The 21950-nt window shown below is 38.9% G+C and overlaps 2 protein-coding genes across 7 annotated transcripts; one reads left to right on the forward strand and one right to left on the reverse strand.

Annotated features, from left to right (window-relative positions):
• On the reverse strand, positions 1-6309 carry LOC137796531 (E3 ubiquitin-protein ligase MARCHF9-like). 5 transcript variants are annotated; one of them, XM_068594517.1, is made up of 5 exons: positions 5651-6309; positions 4718-4991; positions 3047-3202; positions 1869-2061; positions 1-791 (listed from the first exon to the last, which is right to left on the reverse strand). In XM_068594517.1, exons 2-5 carry the CDS (start codon positions 4946-4948, stop codon positions 493-495), a joined length of 879 nt encoding a protein of 292 aa, XP_068450618.1. In that variant the 5' UTR covers positions 4949-4991; positions 5651-6309; the 3' UTR covers positions 1-492. The 5 variants fall into 5 exon arrangements, with proteins under 5 accessions (XP_068450618.1, XP_068450619.1, XP_068450617.1 ...); XM_068594518.1 differs by having other exon boundaries at positions 4718-4988; positions 5647-6309; XM_068594516.1 differs by having other exon boundaries at positions 5647-6309.
• A 3652-nt stretch (positions 6310-9961) lies between these two features.
• cdk4 (cyclin dependent kinase 4) lies at positions 9962-21068 on the forward strand. 2 transcript variants are annotated; one of them, XM_068594007.1, is made up of 8 exons: positions 9962-10162; positions 15776-16010; positions 16098-16233; positions 16322-16489; positions 16734-16843; positions 18798-18848; positions 18938-19073; positions 20254-21068. In XM_068594007.1, exons 2-8 carry the CDS (start codon positions 15793-15795, stop codon positions 20341-20343), a joined length of 909 nt encoding a protein of 302 aa, XP_068450108.1. In that variant the 5' UTR covers positions 9962-10162; positions 15776-15792; the 3' UTR covers positions 20344-21068. The 2 variants fall into 2 exon arrangements, with proteins under 2 accessions (XP_068450108.1, XP_068450109.1); XM_068594008.1 differs by lacking the exon at positions 9962-10162 and adding an exon at positions 13587-13608.
• Positions 21069-21950: the final 882 nt, after the last annotated feature.

Consider the following 21950-nt stretch of genomic DNA (forward strand, 5'->3'; position numbering starts at 1 on the left):
ATTACAAAACACTAATTGTACTTGTAGGGTAAATTATATTTCAAGCAATTGTACTTTGTTTTATTGGGCTTTTCAATGGCTGGGGCCATTGTTATGGTCACATAAGTAGGAACACAATCATTTTCACTATCAAACTAAATTCTTTAGAATAAAATCCAAATCAAACTTAATGACTTTTTTTTTTTAAAGCAAAACATTAAAAAAAACATTTCAATGACATTTTGTAACATTGGTTATAGTGGTAAAAAAAAGAGAAGGTTAATACCTTTAAGAATCAACACTTTTTCTTTTTTAAAATGTATACATTTTTCTCAGTTGTCTTGTTTTCAGTCTTTGTCTTTAGAGTCTCCGATGAAACTGCAATGTTCTCCCTTTGCAGCAAAGGGAGATCCGGCCAGCGAAATGTGAGACCAGAAGTTAACGGCAGTGTTTATGTGGCAGATTGGGATGTTTTTTTTCACTAGATCCCAATCAACGCTTTCCTCCTCGGCCTTATACAGTGGTCACCCTCATGACCACCTCGTGGTTGGCTCTGCGCAGACTGTTGGGTCTTAACTGGCTGAGGATGTGCAAGATGGTATAGCCACAGCGGTGGCTGAGAATAGTCCTGACATGTCGGCTCGCCCTCTGTCCGCTGTCTGAGTTCCTGTCAACACGACCTTTACTGCTGGAACTGATGGGGTCACCTAAGTCCTTTGCTTTCTCATAATTCAGCACTTTACACTGCTGGTTCACCGCCTGCCAGCGCTTAAAGATCCGGTAAACAGACGATCCTTCATGGATTATAAGGCCTGTGCATAAAGGACAAGGGGGCAGGGTTACATACAGACAAACAGTTGTTTGTTCAATGAGAATCAGGAAGTACTAAAAGCTACAGAGTAAATAAGAACTATATGTTCTCAAAAATAAAAAGATTAATATACTGGACTTGTTGTGGGTATTTTGGACTGATGTTTGGTTAGAAACATGTCAAAGAAAATCCCTCCAAGAGGAAAACAAAAGACAGAACGCAACAAACTTACTCATGCAACCCAAATGTTATTTAATTTGTCTGTGGAGCATATATGCATTCATAATTAATATATTGTCTGTGTAAACTACCTGCTTTGTGCTTTGCAGTCAGCCACTAAGTTATAAATACGAAGTAAGAGATAACGATAGGAGCATCTATTGGACGTATCGCCATGAAACTTTGAGACTTTTCTTAGCACCACCAACACGATGACATTTAGGGCTCCTTGGTAAGATGTCTGAACAACTGTTGAATAAATTGCCCTTAAATTTGATAAAAGAGATCCATAATGCTCAGGATGACTGTGTGATCTCCTTTTCCTCTGGTGCGGCCATTAGGTTTAAATGTTGGGTGAAGCTACAGAGCGGCTAGCATGACTGCAAACTTTTAGTCTTGTTAATAAGACGGGTTGATGAAAAACCTATTTAGCCAAGACAATTAAACCCAAATACCTTTTTAATGTTTATTTATTTTGGGATATTCGTTTATTTGTTTTCTTGCAGACTACTGTTACCGGCATGTTAGCTTAGCTTAGCATAACGACTGGAAACAGGGGGAAACAGATAGCATGGCTCTATTTAAAGGAAAGGACATCTGCCTCTAAAGGTAACTTATTAAAACTTTGTTCAATTTGTGTGTAAATGATGTTTATTCTATGTTTATTAGTCAAACATTGCACATACAATTTTCCATTTTCTCTTTTTAATAAAGTTACTAAAATGCATAGCAACTAATTGGAATTAATAAAGTAATGTATTCCATAACTATATTTTTTAACATTGTCTCCATACGTGTATTAATATCCACATCAACCACCTGTGATATAACACCGCATGGCAGCCTCAGTGTGTCTTACCTATACAAACTATGTCCATGAAGCCATACATGCCGTAGCATATCTGGAAGAGAAGGTCCTGCCGCTGCCATTTGGCTGAAGGACTCAGAGACGACCACACCAACCAGGAGATGCTGGCGATGAGGAACAAAGAGCCCAAGATGATGGCTGCGATCTGCACCCTCTCAATGACAGTCAGAGAGATGGGCTGCCACTGAAACAGACACAACAATGGATTGAAACTTTGAACTTTAGATCCCTCTCTTGTGAGAAACTGTGCAGGGTTGGTCTCACACATTATTTGAGTGTGAAGCTCAGAATCAGAATTGGTGTCTGATAAATTGTTCATCAGAGTGACGGCCAGTGGAAGGAAGCATACGCCTTCATATTGGTGTCACCACAGTTCTTTGTCATTCACCAATGTGCTACAAAAAACAGCCTCACTGAGCCTCTGCTCAGGCTTCAATACAGATGATAACACCCTGTATTTAGGTATATTAGATCATTTCTGAATGAATATTACAATTTCACGAATACCATCAAGCCATTTCTCCAGAAATATTACAGTGTTCATTCAAAAACGCAGGGATTGTAGCAAGACAAGCATCTGAGGGGACAGGCACTTCATCTGGTAGTGTCTCTGTTCCAGCGTTCAGAAGCTGACATTTGGTGATTCTGTCTGTTCGTCCACTGTCTGTGTGCACACTGTGTGTAGTGTCTCATTAATTTGTTCTTGGCATCTTCCTCTAATTACTCATCACTTTTTTCCTCTCCATTTGTCAGTATAAAGAAAACAGTATAAATAGCTAAGTGAACATTTAGATACACGCTCTTTATCTGCCAACAGCAACATGCTTCCTGTCATGAATCAGTGCACATTGACTGGGGGAAATCAGTTCAAAATACCTGTGTGGAGTTGGTGATGCAAGCACTGCACGGCCTCTACTGTATGCCATTACGGTCACCTTCTGATCAATGACCTCTAACGGGATAACTGACAATCATTCACTCACATCTGGCCACGTAAAGTTTACAAATGTCTCTCTGCCATAGTAGTCTAATGTCAATGACTTTATTCATGAAGATCCCTTAACCAGAATGTTTAAATATATATATAGAGAGAGAGAGAGAGAGAGAGAGAGAGAGAGAGAGAGAGAGAGAGAGAGAGAGAGAGAGAGAGAGAGAGAAAGAGGCTGTACCTGAAGTGGGTTTTTGGTGCTGATGGCCAGGACCTGATACTTGAAGTAGCAGATCTCACAGCTCCAGGAGCCTCTCTCACTGATCCAGCGGATAAGGCAGGTGGTGTGAGTACAACGCACAGAGCCCTTACAGCGACAAGGGCTCAACAGCTCCCCCTGCAGGACAAAACAAGCAGCTACATTCAGTGGGATCTTAAAGCTGTTATTGAATGTTACAAGATTTGATTTGGCGAAGATGACAGTAAAAATGAAAATGAGGATCTTTATCACGAACAGAACAACTTGCCTCCTCAGCCCTGACATTGCTACTGTCACATTGCATTTACTGAAGGCCACGTGTTGATGTATTCAGAGTTGTTGCCGTTATGAAGCTGGCAAAGGGAATAAAAAAGATAACAGCTTGGAGCTCGCACCAAGAAATATGATGATTATGAAACTACACTGTATGAGTAAACAAATAATAATGTGTTTAGAAACTTAAAATATTAAAGAATGGGGCTGTTTTGATGCAGCATGACATTATTGCATTGCAGCTCGTGCTTTGTTTGGATATGTTTTGTTACAGCTTGCCTTTCTCTTCGATCACAACAATAGTTGGGATAATATTTTTAGTGCAGTGATCAGCTCCTCGACAACTGGATATACAGAGAAATTATAAACATGAATCGAAATGTAGTAAAGATAGAGTTTATACTGGTTTTGATACAGTTCACTGCTGCTTAACACATTCAGTTTGCTTCTCTAGTGTCACTTTCAAGTATCCTCAAAATAAATCACAGGTCATCCGCTGCAGGGTTTTGCTCTCGGTGTAAGACCCCTTAAGGCCTTCGGACTAACAACACTCTTGCACGTCTCACTTTATTTTACGTCTCATTCCTAGTAATGTACTCAGTCTTTAATCTGGAGGGGAAATAAAAAACCTTCCGAGCAAAATCTGTCTCTGAGGCTGATTTCATCCTTTATGGCTCAGATGCCATGTCTCAGAAAACCATGTCTTAAGCTTTTTAACAACTTGTTAACTTTGAGAGAACATTGTATACTTTGTGTGACCTAAAGGAATGATCAAAAGCATTATCCCTGTGGTTTCTACTGAAGTATCCTTTAGCAAATGATGGAAATTAGAGTCAAAATTGTCTGTTGAGAAATCATTCTCCAAAACCTTTCTTAATTGGTTTTTTTTTAATGGTCTAATTGTGTGTATCAGATGCTGAATCTATTACTGATCAGATCACTGTTGAGGGATTAATTTGCCTTTTTGTCTTCGTCACTCTGGATGTCATAAGCAACAGCCTTGATACACACTTCCAGATATTAGAAAAAGTTGTGTTTTGATGTAAAAATAGTTTTTTTAAATTTTCACTTCCAGGTATTATAATAATTCATTCTAATGGTAGCAGACGTTTCTATGCATTACATCTCAAACAACAGTAGAGTATGGAAATGCCCTTTCGTGACCTGCTTTTGAACAGACCTCCTCAGATGAGCACCACGTGGTTTGAGGCCATGAACCAGTAAGCACCTGCATTGCTGTGGTGTAGATGCCTACTTGTTGCTGGAGCCCGTAGGCAAACCTTGGGGTTTGCTCATGGACACCAGGTACCTACTGAATGGCTGACACGTTGTTCAAGCGCAACCCCACAGTAATACCTTTAATATTTAGGCCAACCATACCTTCTCCGGGCCTTGGAAGCAGATCCGACACTGCGGTGATCGCGTCCCGCTCTCTGAGAGACTCGGGAGGGAAGCGGCGTCCAGTCCTCCTCCCTCCTGTTTGTCTTCTTCTGTGTCCTCCAATTCCAGACTGCGTGGCCGGGAGTCCGAGCCATAATATTCCTCCTCATCGTCCCGGTGAGAGCAGCTCAACGGCGGCCAACCACAGCCTCCTATCGCGAGCCCTCGCATCCTGGTCTGCGTGACCGGGTCTGTGCCCGTGCCAGTCCTCCTGCTTGATCCAGAGCGCATCAGTAACAACACTTTAAGTTCATTGAAACACATCCGGATGCGATACTTAAACATTCTTCAGTAGCTTTACTACACAGGCACACCTGATGTGTGAGACAAGACAGCCTCCAGCTGGACAGCAGGTCCATTATACATTAAAATCAACATTATTTGTTTTACGAATAGGTCTATGTATATGAATAATAGTGCATCCACATCATTTAATTATAGTAGGCAATGTACATTATATTAAATAAAATACAGATCTCAGTCAAAGAAGCCCGATAGGCTATTACCCCATCCCATTAGCCCATAGCTCTTTGCATATCCTGTTGTTATAGCATGTGCACCGCAATCCAGCCAATAGGGAAGCATTATTTCTCCTGGCTAGAGCCAATGGAGGCTGAAAGCCACGAACTGTGAGGCACAAACATTGAAGTCAGAAGAGTCCAACATAATCCTCCCATGCCCACATTTTCAACCCGGTTGTTTAAAAGCGCCCCACCGTTCCTCTTGGTGTTTCTAAATCAGAAGAGGACGCAATGTTGGAGTCTATTCCTCTTCAGTTGGAAAAGCAGCGAGGGTGTCTTAGGGGGTTAATATCAAATCCTATTAACAACTAAGTCAAAGCCGATTTATATTTGAGTTTCTCCATTTACCTACAGGGGAGATGATATTACGACAACAACGCGTGCATCCTTTGTTGTCTCGCAGTGGCATCCATCAAGTCTCCAGTGTTTCGTCTGGTCTCCTCTTCTTCGCTACAGCCTGTTTTTGTTCAATCGAGTGGGTTTCGTCCCAGACCTTTCCGACAGCCCCGTTACAAAGTTACAATCCAGCAGCGTTGCATGTTAGACATCGACGCGAGAAAAGAAAAACGGAAGAACAATTCATTTCACGACAGCTTGAACCCACAAGTATCTGTTTTTCCCAACCATCTCTGCGCCAAAATTCCGGAGGAAGGAGAAGGTGTCAGAAATGGATTCCTGCGAACACAAACTGAGCCGACAGCAGACTGCCATCGTCCCTTCCGGGTTGTTAAAACAACCGGACATCATCCTCAAATCTTCACCAAATTAAGCCAAGGCCTCCGTGAATCAGTGGAACAATAAGCGGCCACATGGCAGGCTGCAGCGACGTGTCCTCGAGCTCCTTCTTGGATGTTAAAACCTGACTGTCAGTTGTTTATTTGACGCACATCAGCTCAAACGTAAACTTCTTCATCGGTTTAGTTGCAGCCAGCGGCTTTTCCTTAAAAAAACATCTCTCCTCTCGCGGTTGAGAAGATGAGCTCCATCCGCAGGAGGCAGCGCACTGACAGAGGCTGCTGTCCGAGGTGCTGATGTTCGTGTGACGCGCAGGCCACGTGCTGATATCCATCGGTTGATGGGGAAAAGAAAAACAATTATTGTAAGACTTGCGCGTGCGCGCGCGTATGTTTGTGTCCTCATCTCGAGCATGGTGCCGTAAGATTGTAAAACAGAACAAAGACTCTCTGACTGCAGGACGTCGAGCTTTTACACAATCACACGTGCGTCAGATAATCGTCTCAGAGGAGCTTTGCTTTTTTTTTTTTTACTGAATTCTTTTAAGTGAAGAGGTTATAGTTATTATAAGCAGGAGGCAAACATGTGTAGGTAAAGAGATGAACTAACATGTTGCTACACATTTAGAGTAAACACATGAAATATATGTTTTCATGATTTAGCTGCTCCATATTTCACTCAAGTGCTTAATAACTTTAATGCATTTTCAAAATGACAAGAGGTGTTGTTGTTCTAAGTAATCAAATGATTGGAGCAATAGCCGTTTCCAGGAAATGAACTTTTTGAGTACAAGTTTGATGTTTAATTGGACATTTATTTCCAGAAACTGATGAGTGAATAACAATCTGACAGCTTGATTGGAAGGATTCGGAGTGAATATAAAGCACGATTTCAGTGAAAAACCAAAGCAAACAGATTCTGATGTGAAAACAATATAAAGGGAGCTGATGAAAAGAAAAAAGGGGAATTCAAGTAAACAGAGATGGTTTGATAGTATTCAGCAGCTCATGCATACACAGCATGTGTTAACCTTTCATACAGAACATCTCTGAAATAGTGCAGCCTGGATGTCACAAATGTTTATAAGTGCAGTGGCAGCAGCAGAAAATATATGTCAAAGTGATCAGAGGATTAGATGCACAGTGTGTTAATAAGACTTTTGTTGATAAGCATATATGAGATCTGCATTGCTGCAGGAAAGACAACGCAGATTGGAAAATGTGGGCCAATGAATACTGTGGTGTGTATGGGTCCGAGGCATCAGTGGGTTGCTATTAACATTATTACAGATACTTTATTATGTCCTAAATGATGCAATTAAGGTGCTTACAGATGTAAAAATTTGAAAACAAATATAAGATAAGATATTCCTTTATCTGTCCCACAGTGGGGAAATTTGCAGGATTACAGCAGCAGAAGGGTAAAGCTCACAAGAAACACATAGTATTAATAAATAAAACAAGTAATATAAATAAACAATAAAACAGTAATACAAAAACAGTAAAGAATCTAGAATAACAATATTGTATATACAGACACAACAAAATGTATTCATATTGCACCGGCTGAAGTGATGAAAGTGATTGAAGTGTTTTTGTGGCCTCCTGTGAGCTCAGCGGGTTGTGCAGCCTGACAGCAGCAGGAAGGAAGGATTTGCTCTCCCATAAATATGCTTAACACACAGCAATTAACAAACATATATTTGTATTATCGTTGGTCATATCGCTTTCAAAAGATCATGTTCTGTGTTCTGCTTTATGAAAATACTAAAAAGCAGAAACAAGATCCTATAGTTGCTGTGTCAGTTTCTGCAAAAACATTTCCTCCTTTGACAAACATTTGTTAACATTTGTGGTGAAAAACTGAGAACATGGTTTGAGGCATCTGAGAAACACTTCAAGTTGAAATACTTTTCAAGACTGCTGCTGCGTATTCTATGATAGCAACTTGACAAAATACATAATAATATTTGAAAATTAAACATGAAATCAAATAAATCACAATGTTTACTGTCAACAGAAACTGTAATAGTTCTATGCAAGGCTTCATCTATAATATGCATAATATTTCTGTTAATTGTATGGACATATGGAAACTAATTGACAAACATACACATCACACATCTATGTGAATGTGCCCTTTTTATTTTATTTTAAATGTATGGCATGTTTCATCCATTATAATTGTATTTATAGTCCCATTTCTCTCTCTGCTACATGATTACTGAAAAAAATAAACATCATAATCACATGAAAACAGTAATAAGCCCTTTTCACTGAAGACATTTTGACATGGTGTAAAGAATACAGTAGATGATTCAGTTTCTTTAGATTCATGGTGCTGTTATTGTTCATGTTGGATTACTGTCACACTGGTATTACTTACTGAGAGACTTTAACAGAACAGAGTCTTTGTAATGTTATAACCTGTGCTTTGTGAACACGTCTGCAGTGAAAAGGGACAAAACATTATTAAATTGGTTAGAAACCTCTCATTCAGAAGTGTTACTTCAGCAGTTCTGGTGGGGCAAAAACACTCATGGAGCGACGGAAGTTTTTTTTAAACATCTTTTGATGGACAGTCTGAGACCGCCTGCGTGCCATTGTGGCTGCGCTACTTCTCCATTTTTGGCCACAAGTGCAGATACTGACAGCTTCTACTTTCTTCCTCTGTCGCAGGCAGCAGCAACACTACCCGAGGAGCAGTTGGCTGGAAGGAAAACTGTGAAAGCGCTCAAAAACTGCATCACAGATGGTGTGGTTGTGCCAGACATATGAACTATGACCGTCCAAATAGGAGTTCATTTATAGGTACAAGTCCACCATTCATGTATTTCTGTGATCACAGGCTTTCAAGGCCTCATGTCTTCAAAGATGTAATTGTTTGTCACCAATGAACACTGATAAAAGAGCAGAAATCAAAACGTAAGGAAGGATTGACTGTCAGACTACTGTGACATGAAATAATATGTTATTTATATATTAGAATTAAATCAGGATGCACCATGCGTACTAATTCTGGAAATACAACAGTAAATTAAAATATACTTTATTGTCCCACACAGAGAAATGCATGTGGTCAAACATGTTTCAAGTGGTACACTTTATGCGTCTTAACAAACACACACACACAAACACACACGCACACACACACACACACACACACAAACTAACAGATATTTGTAAATAACTGTTAGTTCAGTTTTTTACAAAGCTGTATATCATACAAACAAATGTATCTTTGTCAATAACTTCACATATTTCCAAATACACTTAAAGATTTATTCGAAAATGTTTTAATTTAGTTTACTGTTGCTCCTACCAGCTGTACAGCATGCTTGTGAAACTAAAGTGTATTTTATGGTTGGTGCATGAAGGCAAGGCGAGTTTATTTGAAGCACATTTCAACAACAATGTGATTCAAAGTGATTCAAATAAAACCATTAAAAGCATCAAAACATAAAGCAGAATAAAACAAGGTTTTAAAACAATTAAGAACTTTCATTAAAACTTTTTCTTTTAAATATTTTTTGTATTTGTTCTGAATCTTGATCTAATATATATATATATATATATATTTTTAATTGTATTGTCTAATTCGTTGGAAAGCTATCCATTTAACTAAATTATTATTATGCATTTTGTGTTGTTTTGTATTCTTAGGCCTATATTTTTTGTATCTAAAACAAACAGCCACATAAAAGCCGATGCAATTATTTGCATTTAACAACTACAATATTTAAGCTTTTTTCAGCATGGATTATAGGAGTTGTGTAATTTTGTAAGGCTCTGCAGGGCTTTAAGGGCTTCACACATGACAGGCTATGCTGTGAAGATTTTTTTTTTTTTTTTAGCTCCGCCTCCCTCAAGAGTTGCCAGAAGCAACAGGAAGCGACGACCCAAAAAGAGTGCAGGCTGGAAGAAAAAAAAAAAACATTGGAGGCCGAAAACACAATCTGTTTGATTGGCTTCTGCACATCAGATCCGCCACCGGAGCTGTAGACCTCCGCCCGGACCCGAGCTGCCAACCCGGACCGCTTCTGGAGGAGTAAGACGTGGCAGACTAGAGAGCATGTCCTCCTCTTAGAGCGAAAGTAAAGCTCACCTGCCGCGGAAAAGACCCGGGCGAGGTAAGAGAAGCCTGTGAACTGTCGTGCTTCATTAGTGTGGCACTTTGGCAGCTTCTGTAATGTGGCACAGATGTGGAGAAATAGAAGTTTCTGACGGTGATCCGCCTCTGCACTTTTCACTGTCTTCCTCCGCCACGTCAGTGAGCGTGTTGGTGGGGAGGAAAAAAGTCCGCGTGGCCTGTTGTGGCATTACTTTGTTTTAATGGCAGTTTAATTAACAAAGGGGAGCTATGGAGGAGCACCACGTGTCGGGGGCGAAGGGCTTTCCGTCTGTCCTGGCCTGTTTCTGCCCCCGCCCATTGGCCCTCCATGTCTGACGGCTGGATTAACTGGATACATGAATTGAGTGTGGGGAAGAAAATAGAGCTGATGATCAATAGGCCACAGACAACCTCCGTATCAGCTGTTATGCATCAGTGTTGCGAGAGGGGAACCTCCAGGGGTTTTGCTCAAATCTTATTTTCCTCTAATGGGCTGTTCTGTCACTGAGGAGACGTTTTTAGGAAGATAAGTCATGAACATGACCACTTCCTGTAGGACCAGAGGAGGTTTGGCATGAAGGCCACACATGGCCTGATCATACATTATGAGACAATGGAGCCCATTCAACAGGCTGATAATGTAATGCAGGAGCAATATGTTTTATCAAGCTGTAGTTTTGTTTGCTGTCAAATGAAGGTGGGATAAGAGCCAGATGATAAAGACAATACAGGCACAAGTTTAAAACAGTGACAATCACAGGCTGGAGTTTGACATCCAGAGAGCCTGTTGTGTGTGTATGTATATGTGTATATATATATATATATATATATATATATATATATATATATATATATATATATATATATATATATATATATATATATATATATATATTATAATTGACCAAAAATAAGGGTTCCTATACTTTTCTGTTACTTTCTAATTGTTTTATTCTTATCAGAGGCAAATGTTCATATCACACCACAATATTTATTCGATAACTTTTGCATCCAAACAACAACATATATCCCAATGTAGCATGTTTTCTGGTAATTTAGTAAATTTGTAGTCCATATAAAATAACCTCATGGTAAAAGCCTATACTCTGTGTGAATTAAATACTTTGTAAGTATATTATCTAATTTATTTAGAAATAAAAAAAACAACATGTTATTGTTGTGTAATTCTTTTCTAAAGGAAGTTGTGGGCATATTGTGTAACATTGTATTTGTGTGTAACCACTCAATCCAAATTGCTTTCATGTTTTGATTGTTTACAGACGGTGTGGCACATTTGTTGCTCACAGATTCGTGTTCAGTATGTTTAGCCAAATATCATCATTAATGACTTCCTGAATATTGTGGCATGTTTGTTTCTACTTAAATACTATATTATGAAATTAATTTAAAACTATATGTATAGCTTGTATTTATAATGCAAACCTAAACCTAGTGGTTACTCATTGTACTCACAGAACATACAGTATTGTTCTCTGTATGTCATGTTTTATACAGGACCCCAATAGTTAAGGTAAACTTATCTGGTTGTCTCTTGTGCACAAAACAACTGTGAAAGGTTGTTGTTTTTATTTTAGAATCGGTGACAAATCTTTCTCAATTAAACTCAATTTGAAGTTTTTATTAAAGCATTGTAATGGGGAAGTCAGAAAATACAACTAAATGTTTCTTGGGTTGTACTGATTGTGACTGTATCTTCTGCTACTATATCTACTGCATGTACTATTACTCTGTTTTACTGAATGAAGTCAATCAGCCAATTGGAGAACATTTATCTTCAGTTTTTCTCAGTTCAGTTTTGACGTATTGACAGGAATTTGTATTTCTTTCAGAAACGCAGGAATGCGGGCAGATTCTCTGCAGCCTCTGACTCAACTATGTTTGCATAAGAGGAAGAAATGTGGTGTGTTAAAGAAGCATAATGCAACATATCTTCCTCTTATTAACTACAGCTTATATTGACCACTTCAAAAGTTGTGGTTTGGCAGCATTTCTGAATATTTGAACCGCTCGGTTATGATATATGTATCAGTATTTGAGTAGATGAGTATATAAGAAAATATTTTACTCAGCATTGTTGTAGTAGAGTAGCACTTCACTAAATACCTTTTGAGATATAAATAACCCTACATTTACATGTTGGGTTGTAACTGTTTAGTAGAACAGTTGAACGCAGCTCCGCTGAGATTAGCAGACAGATCTGAAAGGCTGTAAATAAATGTGATTCATCCAAATTTTACAAATTAGACCAAAACGGCATTTGTCCAGTATTGCCACATTCAGCGGTGTCTCTGCATTTATCTGTTTTCCTCTCTGGGGTCTCTAGAGCAATCATGTATTCAAAGTTACAGTCCAAACGTGCGGTCTCATGCTGTCAACAGAAAAAATAGACGACCATTTAGAGCGTCAGCTGTTTGAGTGCCAGCTTTAGAAAGCAGAGCGACTAGTACACCACAGAAGATAATTCATTTCTCTTTCAGGTTTTTGGCTGCACTTTTCTTACTCTCTCCTGCAGAACTTGTTTTAGCTTCATCCTTCTTTTCTTTCACACTCTAACAAACCCAATGTGCTCAAAGTTAAAACATCTATTGACAGTTTAGTGTTTAATTAATACTGTTATTAATCATGTTGGAACATTTATATTGAAATCAATGTTTTGTCTGTTGAATGTCAATAAGCAGTGAAAAATGCAACAGTTAAAAACCCCAAGATACTTTATTTCATTATCATTTATGAAACATGTTGTGTTAAACCCTCACATTTAAGAAGCTGGAAGCAGAGAATGTTTGGTATTTTTGTTTTATAAGAGACTGAAAGGAGTAATTGAAAATCGATGTTTTCAAATTATTTTCAGTCAACTGTTTGTCGACGTAGTCGCTTACATTTTTCTGAGTGCTGTATTAGTTTGCTGAAAGTTACAATGTTGGTCTAAGATATTTACAAGAACATACAATCAAGATACTCTTTAAGATTTAAATAAATCATTAAATCTGTGCACAGGCTGTAGTTCATGGTGATCTCTCTGTATTTAAACTAGTCATCGTGGGATGTAATGTTAATGCATAATATTAAAGAAAATTATAAATTTAATTAAAGCGTACAGGTCCTGTTTTAAGTTAGAACTTGACATCAGGTTGAACATTAATAGAAATTGCCTTTTTATATGTATTGTTCTCCCAAGCCAACACATCAGTCACTACGGAAGATGTCTGTCATTATAAACAAGGTTTTACATTAAAAGACCTGAAAGCAGGCAACATTGTTTTTGAGGTGACCTCACAGGGTCGTTTAGGTTATGATTCTCTGCTCCATCCTTAGAGAATAAGGGCCGCACATCTGGTCCCAACAACTCTTCTGTAAAAGCAGAGGACAACAGAACGGCCATCAGATGAATGCTGGGTATGAAGGTGACAGGAGTCAATGTGGAGTAGGCTTGAACAAAGGGAGGTAAGGAGTGGGATAATGCTCTCTGTGGCCGTGTGCTGATGGATGGAGTTGATGAGGAGACCAGAGGACAGTTAGACGGGCTGGTACAGAAAAGCTGTTTGGGGGTCGAGTGGTTGAAGGCGCTTCCTGCGCTGGCAGAGGGGCGGCCAAAAGTCCTGCGTCAAGTATATTTGCTTTAAAATGGCGCCCCATTCACTGAGTCATTTGACTTCTTCCTGGAGGTCAGGTACTTTGTTCTGGAGCTCGCAGATTATAAAACGTTTGGAGACTGTCGAAGAGCATTGATAAATTCCTCTTTGGATATGTCTAAAAATATGTACCACATTTCTGCACTTTGCACTGAAGAGCTCTTATGAGACTTCACGCTAATAGAGGCCAGCGCAACTAGACATAAAACTCCTGTGTATCTAGCTCAAAGCATCGTTGACTCCTGCTGCCAGTGTGTATCAGCGACCCCTCTTTTTCACTTAAAAGGTGAAACATGTGAGTGAAACCTTGTTGTACCAGCAGGATCAAGCTCTTGTCTGCTGACTGCACGGCTTTTACTGCCAGCCCAAAACAGCAGTCAACTAGCTGGTGAACATAGTGGGACATTTATTTGCTAAGGAACCAGATAATTTACTCAGAAATCTGTGGAGACAAACCGCTAAAAAGAGAATGGATATTGGTTTTGCGACACATGAAAATAATGTTAATGTTGCTTTTTTTTTTGTCTGGGTCTGTAAATAGCTGACTGTTTGTTAGTATGTTCGCTGTAAGAACTTTGTCAGGTTATAAAATGTCAATGTTGTGTTTATATTCCACAAAAAAAATCAGTTAATGCATGTTAAAAGATTACAGCGTCTGCCATCTGTAGTTGGTAGTGTTTAGCCGCCCAACTATTACCGAGGAGCGCGCTGTTCATGGCTTGTGCGAAACCAAAACTCAACGTTGACTTATTTTAAGAACGTTATACAAGTTAACTTAACTTGAGTACCCTAGATAAGTTACCGATCAAAATTACTTATTTTATGCCCAAACTGATTTTTTCCAAAACCTAACTAGCTGTTTTGTTGCATAAGTGACGCCAAGGGGTCCTGACAAAGTGTTTACATGTGAGGAGTTGGGAATGGGAACGGTTTCGATGATGATAACTGAACTTTATTGACCCCTGGGAAGGTTTTGAAACACAATTTATTAGGGTTATTAGAGTTGGGCATTTTGTCTATTCAAAGAAACAGCTGTAGTGTAAATAAAGTTGAATTATCTTTGGATGTGTTGAGAAATGTTGCAAAACACTGAGCAGTACTGTTTCATGACAATTCTTTTAGGCATTTAATTCACTGGATCAGACATAGCCATCAAGATATTTTATTGAGAAACAGTTTTTCAGTCTTCAATACTTTGTAATTGCAAATGGTGCATATTCAGCACTAAAGCAGAAAGGCCTGGTCAGCTCCTTGGCAAGTCCACCAGGTTGTTTCGCCCCTCTTTGATGCTGCCTCATCCGTATACAGCAGTTCTCTAGCAGCTGCACACTGTTCGACAGCTTAATGCAGCAATGTTTCACAACAGAATTACTAAAGTGGAAATGGGGCCCCTAAATAGAAAAGTGTTAATAGTTTGTTGTTACACAAACTGTTACTGAGAACTTGCATGACTGCACCACAGTCAGGGTTTTACTGCTCCATACATACAATTCCATCTTTTATTTTCATATCCACTTTTATTTCCAGATTTTTCCAGATTATCCAGATTTATTTGTACTTATTTAATATAGTGTACAGTATATGGTAATAAACTGGTTTAGATGCTTTTTGTGGTTTATGTTTTTATTTAGTTAAACATTTTTAGCCACGTAGTGGAGATGACAATATCAGTTAGTTGGTTCACCATATTGGTACAGAGTTCTAACTGTCGGATGGATTGCCCATAACTTTAATTCAGATGTTCATGGTTCTCAGACGATGTATCCTGAGAACATTCATGATCCCCAGACTTTTCCCATAGCACCACCATGACTTCATATTTATGTTTTTTGAGTGAAATGTCTAAAAAAATATATTTTTTGGTATGATGCATCACAATGGGCTGTTGTTTTCTTTAATATATTGATGTGTATAATGTACGGATAAGGTCCAACTATACAGACATGATTATCTCATAATTGTACTTAATTGTCCCTCAGGCTCTTTGATCGTGGCCATGGCCCACGGCACCAGTCTCCAGTATGAGCCAGTGGCAGAGATCGGAGGAGGCGCTTACGGGACGGTTTATAAGGCCCGAGATATAGAAAGCGGGCAGTTTGTGGCTCTGAAGAGCGTCCGTGTGCAGACGGACCAAAATGGCCTCCCAGTCTCCACAGTCAGGGAGGTGGCTCTGTTGAAACGGCTGGAGCAGTTTGACCACCCAAACGTGGTCAGGTAAGACGGCGATACCAAGTGTTGTGATGTCCACTATTCTCTGTGAACGCTTTTCACAGAAGTCACTGCTCTCATTGTCCCCGACAGGCTAATGGATGTATGTGCTACCCAGAGGTCAGACCAGGAGACTAAAGTCACTCTGGTGTTTGAACATGTGGACCAAGACCTCAAGACGTACCTAGAGAGAGCCCCGGCTCCTGGCCTATCCTCCGGCCGCATTCAAGTGAGAACTGTGTTTTTCCTTATTTAGGGTCTTTTAACCCCGTTTTTTAAAGCAACATCTGTAAACATTCCTGTGTGTGTTTCTGCAGGACCTGATGAGGCAGTTGCTCTGCGGTCTTGCATTCCTTCACTCTAACCGCGTGTTGCACCGAGACCTGAAACCAGAGAATATTCTGGTAACCAGCCAGGGCCAGGTGAAGCTGGCTGACTTTGGACTGGCCAGGATCTACAGCTGCCACATGGCCCTCACCCCCGTGGTAAGAACTCTCTTGGACCGTTGTGGTCGTAGTACGTGTTTAGGTTGTGTATACAGCATTTCCCACAGAATACAATCATTTATTTGAGATATTAACCATTCAGGAAGCTTCTGGCTCTCCTGCATTTCAGTTTAAATACAAAAATCTATGTCAATGCAAATGAGCTATAGAGAACTAATCTATCATACGAGTTGCACTTAAATTCCTCACTGACGCTGATGGTTTCCATGTTTGTGTCTGCCAGGTGGTGACTCTGTGGTACCGCCCCCCCGAGGTTCTGCTGCAGTCTAGTTACGCCACACCTGTGGACATCTGGAGCACCGGCTGCATCTTTGCTGAGATGTTCAGACGCAAGTGAGTCAGCAGAATAATGTTCAATTGAAGAAGGCTGACACTTTATCCAGTATTTATGTGTATTTGTTATGATCAACATTGTGTCAGTGTTTTAATCCAGAGAGGTAACATGAACAGATTATTGATGTATTTTGGCGAGGAGCGAGGCCTCGGGCAAAGGAACGGTGCGTTCAATTTTTGATGGCAATCTAATTAAGTTTCAAAGTAGCAGAAATTAAATTACTTAACCTGAACCATTGCTAGGTGGAGGTTTGTGCTTACAAAGTGAGTTTGAGTTCATCATATAACTCCTCTGCTAAATATGAGTTTGACGCTCTAATGAAAATGTCTCCTCTAAAATCATTTCTGTCTCCTACTTATTTACTAACATGTTTTAGAGGCAACACAAATCTGAGTGTGGCATCTTTATACAACGCATAAATCCTACGTAGGGCTTGTAGGGAGTACTAAACATAGCTTCTTATGTTTTTTTTAGGTTTAGGTTACTGGGTTAGGAAAATGAACATTGACAAAAGTCTTGTCCCGTCTTGTGTTTCAAGTCAGCAAATGAAAAGAACACTTTGCTGATGTGATAAAGGGACAGTTTAGCCCCAAATAAATAAATAAAATCTTCCTCTTACGTGTCAATCTAGATTGTTTTGATGCGAGTGGCCTAGTTTTGGAGATAAAGTATGCCCGTTCTCTCAAATATAATGTGATTATATGACTCTGCTCAGCTGGTAGTACTCAAAGCAACAACAACAATATATATTGACAACACAAAACTCAAAGGCAATGTCTCTTTTCTGAAATAAACGACCCGGTTACTCAAGATTATCCTCTGTCCTCGTTGTGAGCCGTTTCATTGAAGGAACAGGACAACATTATCGCCTCTGAAAATGAGGGAGGGACTGTGTAAAAGTGGCTGTAATTTCTAAACTGTTCTTGTGGTGTTTTTCTTATATCCACTTAACGATATCTGAAATTCTACACTTCAACCACATATTGACTGCTTCATTTCAATTCTGTTAGTGTTGTGTAAAGAGGCAAAATTGGAAAACTTGTGTCACAGTACAAACACTTCTGGCCCTGACTGTATGTTCCACCTTTAGACTCGCTCTATCATTGACGATAGCAGGCACACTCATTACCTGTGGGTGTGAGTGTCCAGACACATATTGTGTTTGAGTGTCAGTCTGAGCAGCCGGTAAGAGTTTGTAGAAGGTTCAGATTTTTATCTCTAACTGAATCACATAACACGTTTATCTGCGGCTCTGGGGAAATCTGGTCTGTAGCCTCAGACTGTCAGCAGTGGAATTGATAAAAAACAGTCTGGCTTTGCCTCACTCATTGTGTTAAAGCACATGTATATGTTTTATTTCAGCTCGGCCCCACTTGCAATCACTTTACAATAAATCTACTCGCATATTGGAGTTGTACTTGACATGTTGAAGTCATCAGCGTCATACATGCTGACACAAACTCACTGCTGCATTATTGGGTGTTAACACATCCACAAACAGTTAGTCAAGCTAAAGTCATAATGTGAGTAAAGCCCTAAGCGCTCAACAGTCTTTGAATGCAACAAAACTCAGATCAGCTGAGAATTCAGTGTGCGTACACACACAAACACACGCACACACACACACACACACACACACACACACACGCTCCCTCTAGTGGTTGAAGTGACACAATGCATGAAGACAGCAAAACCTTGTTAAAGAGATTCATGCTTTAAAACAATAATTGCCTTGCGAACAGTTTACTGATGATACATTCATAATATCATAAATATGTTGATTTGGGTGAAATGTTAAACTAAACTTGTGTAAACAGTAAAAATCATTCAACTTCATATGTTCATCATGTCACTGTCTGTCCTCCTGCACAAACAGGACTGTCAAAGACATGTGAATAACGAATAACAAGAGCTTCAATCTCTCAAATTTGGTGCAATCTTTCTGTCTTTTAGACCTTTGTTCTGCGGAGAATCAGAAGTGGACCAACTTGGGAAACTTTTTGAGTGAGTGACCTATCATTTCCACATTTACCTGACTGGATGATTCCTATTATACTTAAACTCATTGCATTGAAAACTGTGTGTCATTTCAGAGTCATTGGCTTGCCGCCAGAGGATGAGTGGCCAACTGATGTTACACTCTCCAGGAAACACTTCACCCCTCTCTTACCTCGGCCAATCACTGACTTTGTTCCAGAGATAAATGAGCAGGGGGCGCAACTTTTGCTGGTAAGACTTGGTCATGAATTAAAAATTCAAATTTTAGTCCATCCTGCTTGGTATTTGACTATAACAGAATATAACGGATGTCATTTTCTTGATTAATCTTACAAAGCCAACTGGTTAAACTGGAGGAAGACTTACACCAGTCCTGTTTAAAGCTAAATATTCTGTTAAAATTGTTATAATTTACAGTGCTGGTAAAACAGATCATAAGGGCTAAAATCACTACTTTTCTAGTATTAGTTATTAGTATTTAGATTAGAATCTAGCTTCCAGATGTCAAAATTGTATTAATCTGGTCCTCTTCTTTCTCTAATTAGATGACATTATTTTAACAAAAGATGAAAGAATTTAATACATTTTATATAACATGCAAACAAAGTAACAATCTATGTTGCTAAAACAATTTCCCTCTGGTGAGTTACAAATCTACAGATCTCAAATAGTATTGGTAACCTAAATAGGCTTACCATATTTACTTAAATAAAATAGTGTTTTGTGTAAAATATTATTTAAAATAATCTAATAACAATTGTATTTTAAATTATATAATCATAATTTACAGTGTTGGTTAAACTGAAAGTAAGCGCTAAATTTCCAAAGCAATTAGTGTTTAGTTTACCAGCAGATCAAAAATAGGAAGTTTGAACCAGTGACGTACAATTAATTTAAAAGTATACAGTATATTTAAACATCCGACTTTATATTAGGTTTAAGTGCAAAATAGGACACAATTGTAGGCACTAATTTATTAAAATAACCAGATTAAAAAAGCTAAATGCTAATGACTGAAGAAAGCTAACAGTTGAGTAACTTCCTGTACTTTCCACCGGTTGCCTGGCAACTGGTCCTGGCCAAACGACAGTCTGACACACAACCTCACATGAACGGTTTATTGTCCTTTATCTTTGATTTTGAATATATTAAACAGATGAGATTTAACCTGTTAATTAGTCTTTTTTAGAGGCGCTTGTAAGAGGATATTACCTTTTTGTACAGAGTCGGACCAGCTGCATCCAGTCGACACGCTAAGCTCAGACATGCTAAAATCAGACACGCTAAGCTCAGACATGGACAGAGAGTAGCAACCTCTGCAAGAGACTGGAGAAGAGCATTTCTCAAAATGTCAAACTGTTTCTTGAAGACCTGAGCCAGCTCTAATACCCTGCGATTCTTTATTCCACAGAAAATGCTGACCTTCGACCCCTTGAAACGAATATCTGCCTTGAATGCCCTAGAACATCCATATTTCCAGGACAAGGAGACATTGACTTGAAATGATGCAGTGAAACGTGCGGCGAGAGGTAACGGCGTCTAAGCTTAGACCTGGCCTCGCCATAAAGGATTTCAGTTTCCTTCAGTGCGTTTGCCTTTTAAGACGTCTGAGTTATGCTTTGGGATATTTTTTGTTGCTCCTACATCAAAAAAAGGATTAAAGCCTGAGAAATGGAATTTAAAAAAGAAGATGCGTGAACTTAAGGATCACTGGCATGCTTTCCAGCGTCACAATTAATGATGTTAACATGTCGTGTCTTCAAGGACAGTACCAGTGTTTTTGATGTTTGATCTGTGCATCAGTCTCGTCCGCAGGGACTGACGCACAGATCCGTCTGTCATCTCCTCTGAAATGTTGCTCTTGTTGCTTTTGTGCTGCGATTTTGACAGAAGGAAGCAGAGATGTCGTCTTTTCTCGGTACGGGCGGACAGAAGTGACACCTCAGAGTTAGAGCAGCCAATTGTTAGTGATCATATTGTATTTGTGTTTATATTTATCATACTAAAGGAATAAAAAGACCACACCTTGTATTTGAAATCGCGAGGAAAGGAAAGAAAAAACGCACAAGACAGAGATACGCATGACAAAAATACTGGTATTGCCCTTAAATACTGTCAGACATTGTTTCTGATGACTGAAAGGTTGGGCTTCATTTCATATTTAACATTTCTGACCGTTTGCTAAAACCATCTGAAATCAACCAGCACTGCAATTTTAAATGAATAAAAAACAGTACAAATCACATTCAACCTTCATTTGTGTATTATTATTATTATTATTATTATTATTGTGGTTATTTTACAGTTATTAGTCCATTAGTCTATACACAATACATGCTCTTCTACAACAAATAAAAATACAGTGAACTATACGAAATACTAACACTATTAGAAATTAGCTTCACTATACTGTTTTCTAAAAATCAACCTAATAAACTGTTACTTATTTGAGGCCATCTAAATCAGCTAGTGGAGTTTTCTTTAGTTACTTTATTTTTATTAATTGTCTTTGTGTTTCACTTGTAGTAAAGGTGACCAAAGTATTGCACTTTCATAAAGTTAGGGGACTTGCTAGAGACAGATGTTAAACAAAGACTCATCATAAACAGAAGCTAAAATATCCTACATTAAAAAAAAAAAAAAGATCATAGACTTCCCATAATGCAACTCGGCAACCTCTGTTTGGTAAGATGCCTACATCTTTACAACTTCACACAGTTTGTACCTCAAGATTTATGTTTAAATTATCATTATTTTTTCAAAATAATCATCTGATTAATTAACTAATATTGTGTGTGTGTGTGTGTGTGTGTGTGTGTGTGTGTGTGTGTGTGTGTGTGTGTGTGTGTGTGTGTGTACACGCACAACAATTTATGGTTCAAAAACAAAATCTCTCTCTCTTTCTCTCTGTATTGTATACTGAAGATTCATTGTTATTTTTGTATTTCACCGTACCACATTTCCCGTTCCTTTCCTCTTTATTCTTTACTGTCCTGCATCATCACCTGCAAACCCAAATAAGTATCTTCAGTTTTCTGTCCATGTCATTTAATTACATGCCACTTCAATCAGCTTCGCTTCCGAAACATTTGTATTCTCTTTTTAATA

Source organism: Clinocottus analis, unplaced genomic scaffold, assembly GCF_023055335.1.
Source record: "Clinocottus analis isolate CAN_PGR_092001 unplaced genomic scaffold, fCliAna1.0.p SCAF_3, whole genome shotgun sequence".
Taxonomy (NCBI): domain Eukaryota; kingdom Metazoa; phylum Chordata; class Actinopteri; order Perciformes; family Cottidae; genus Clinocottus; species Clinocottus analis.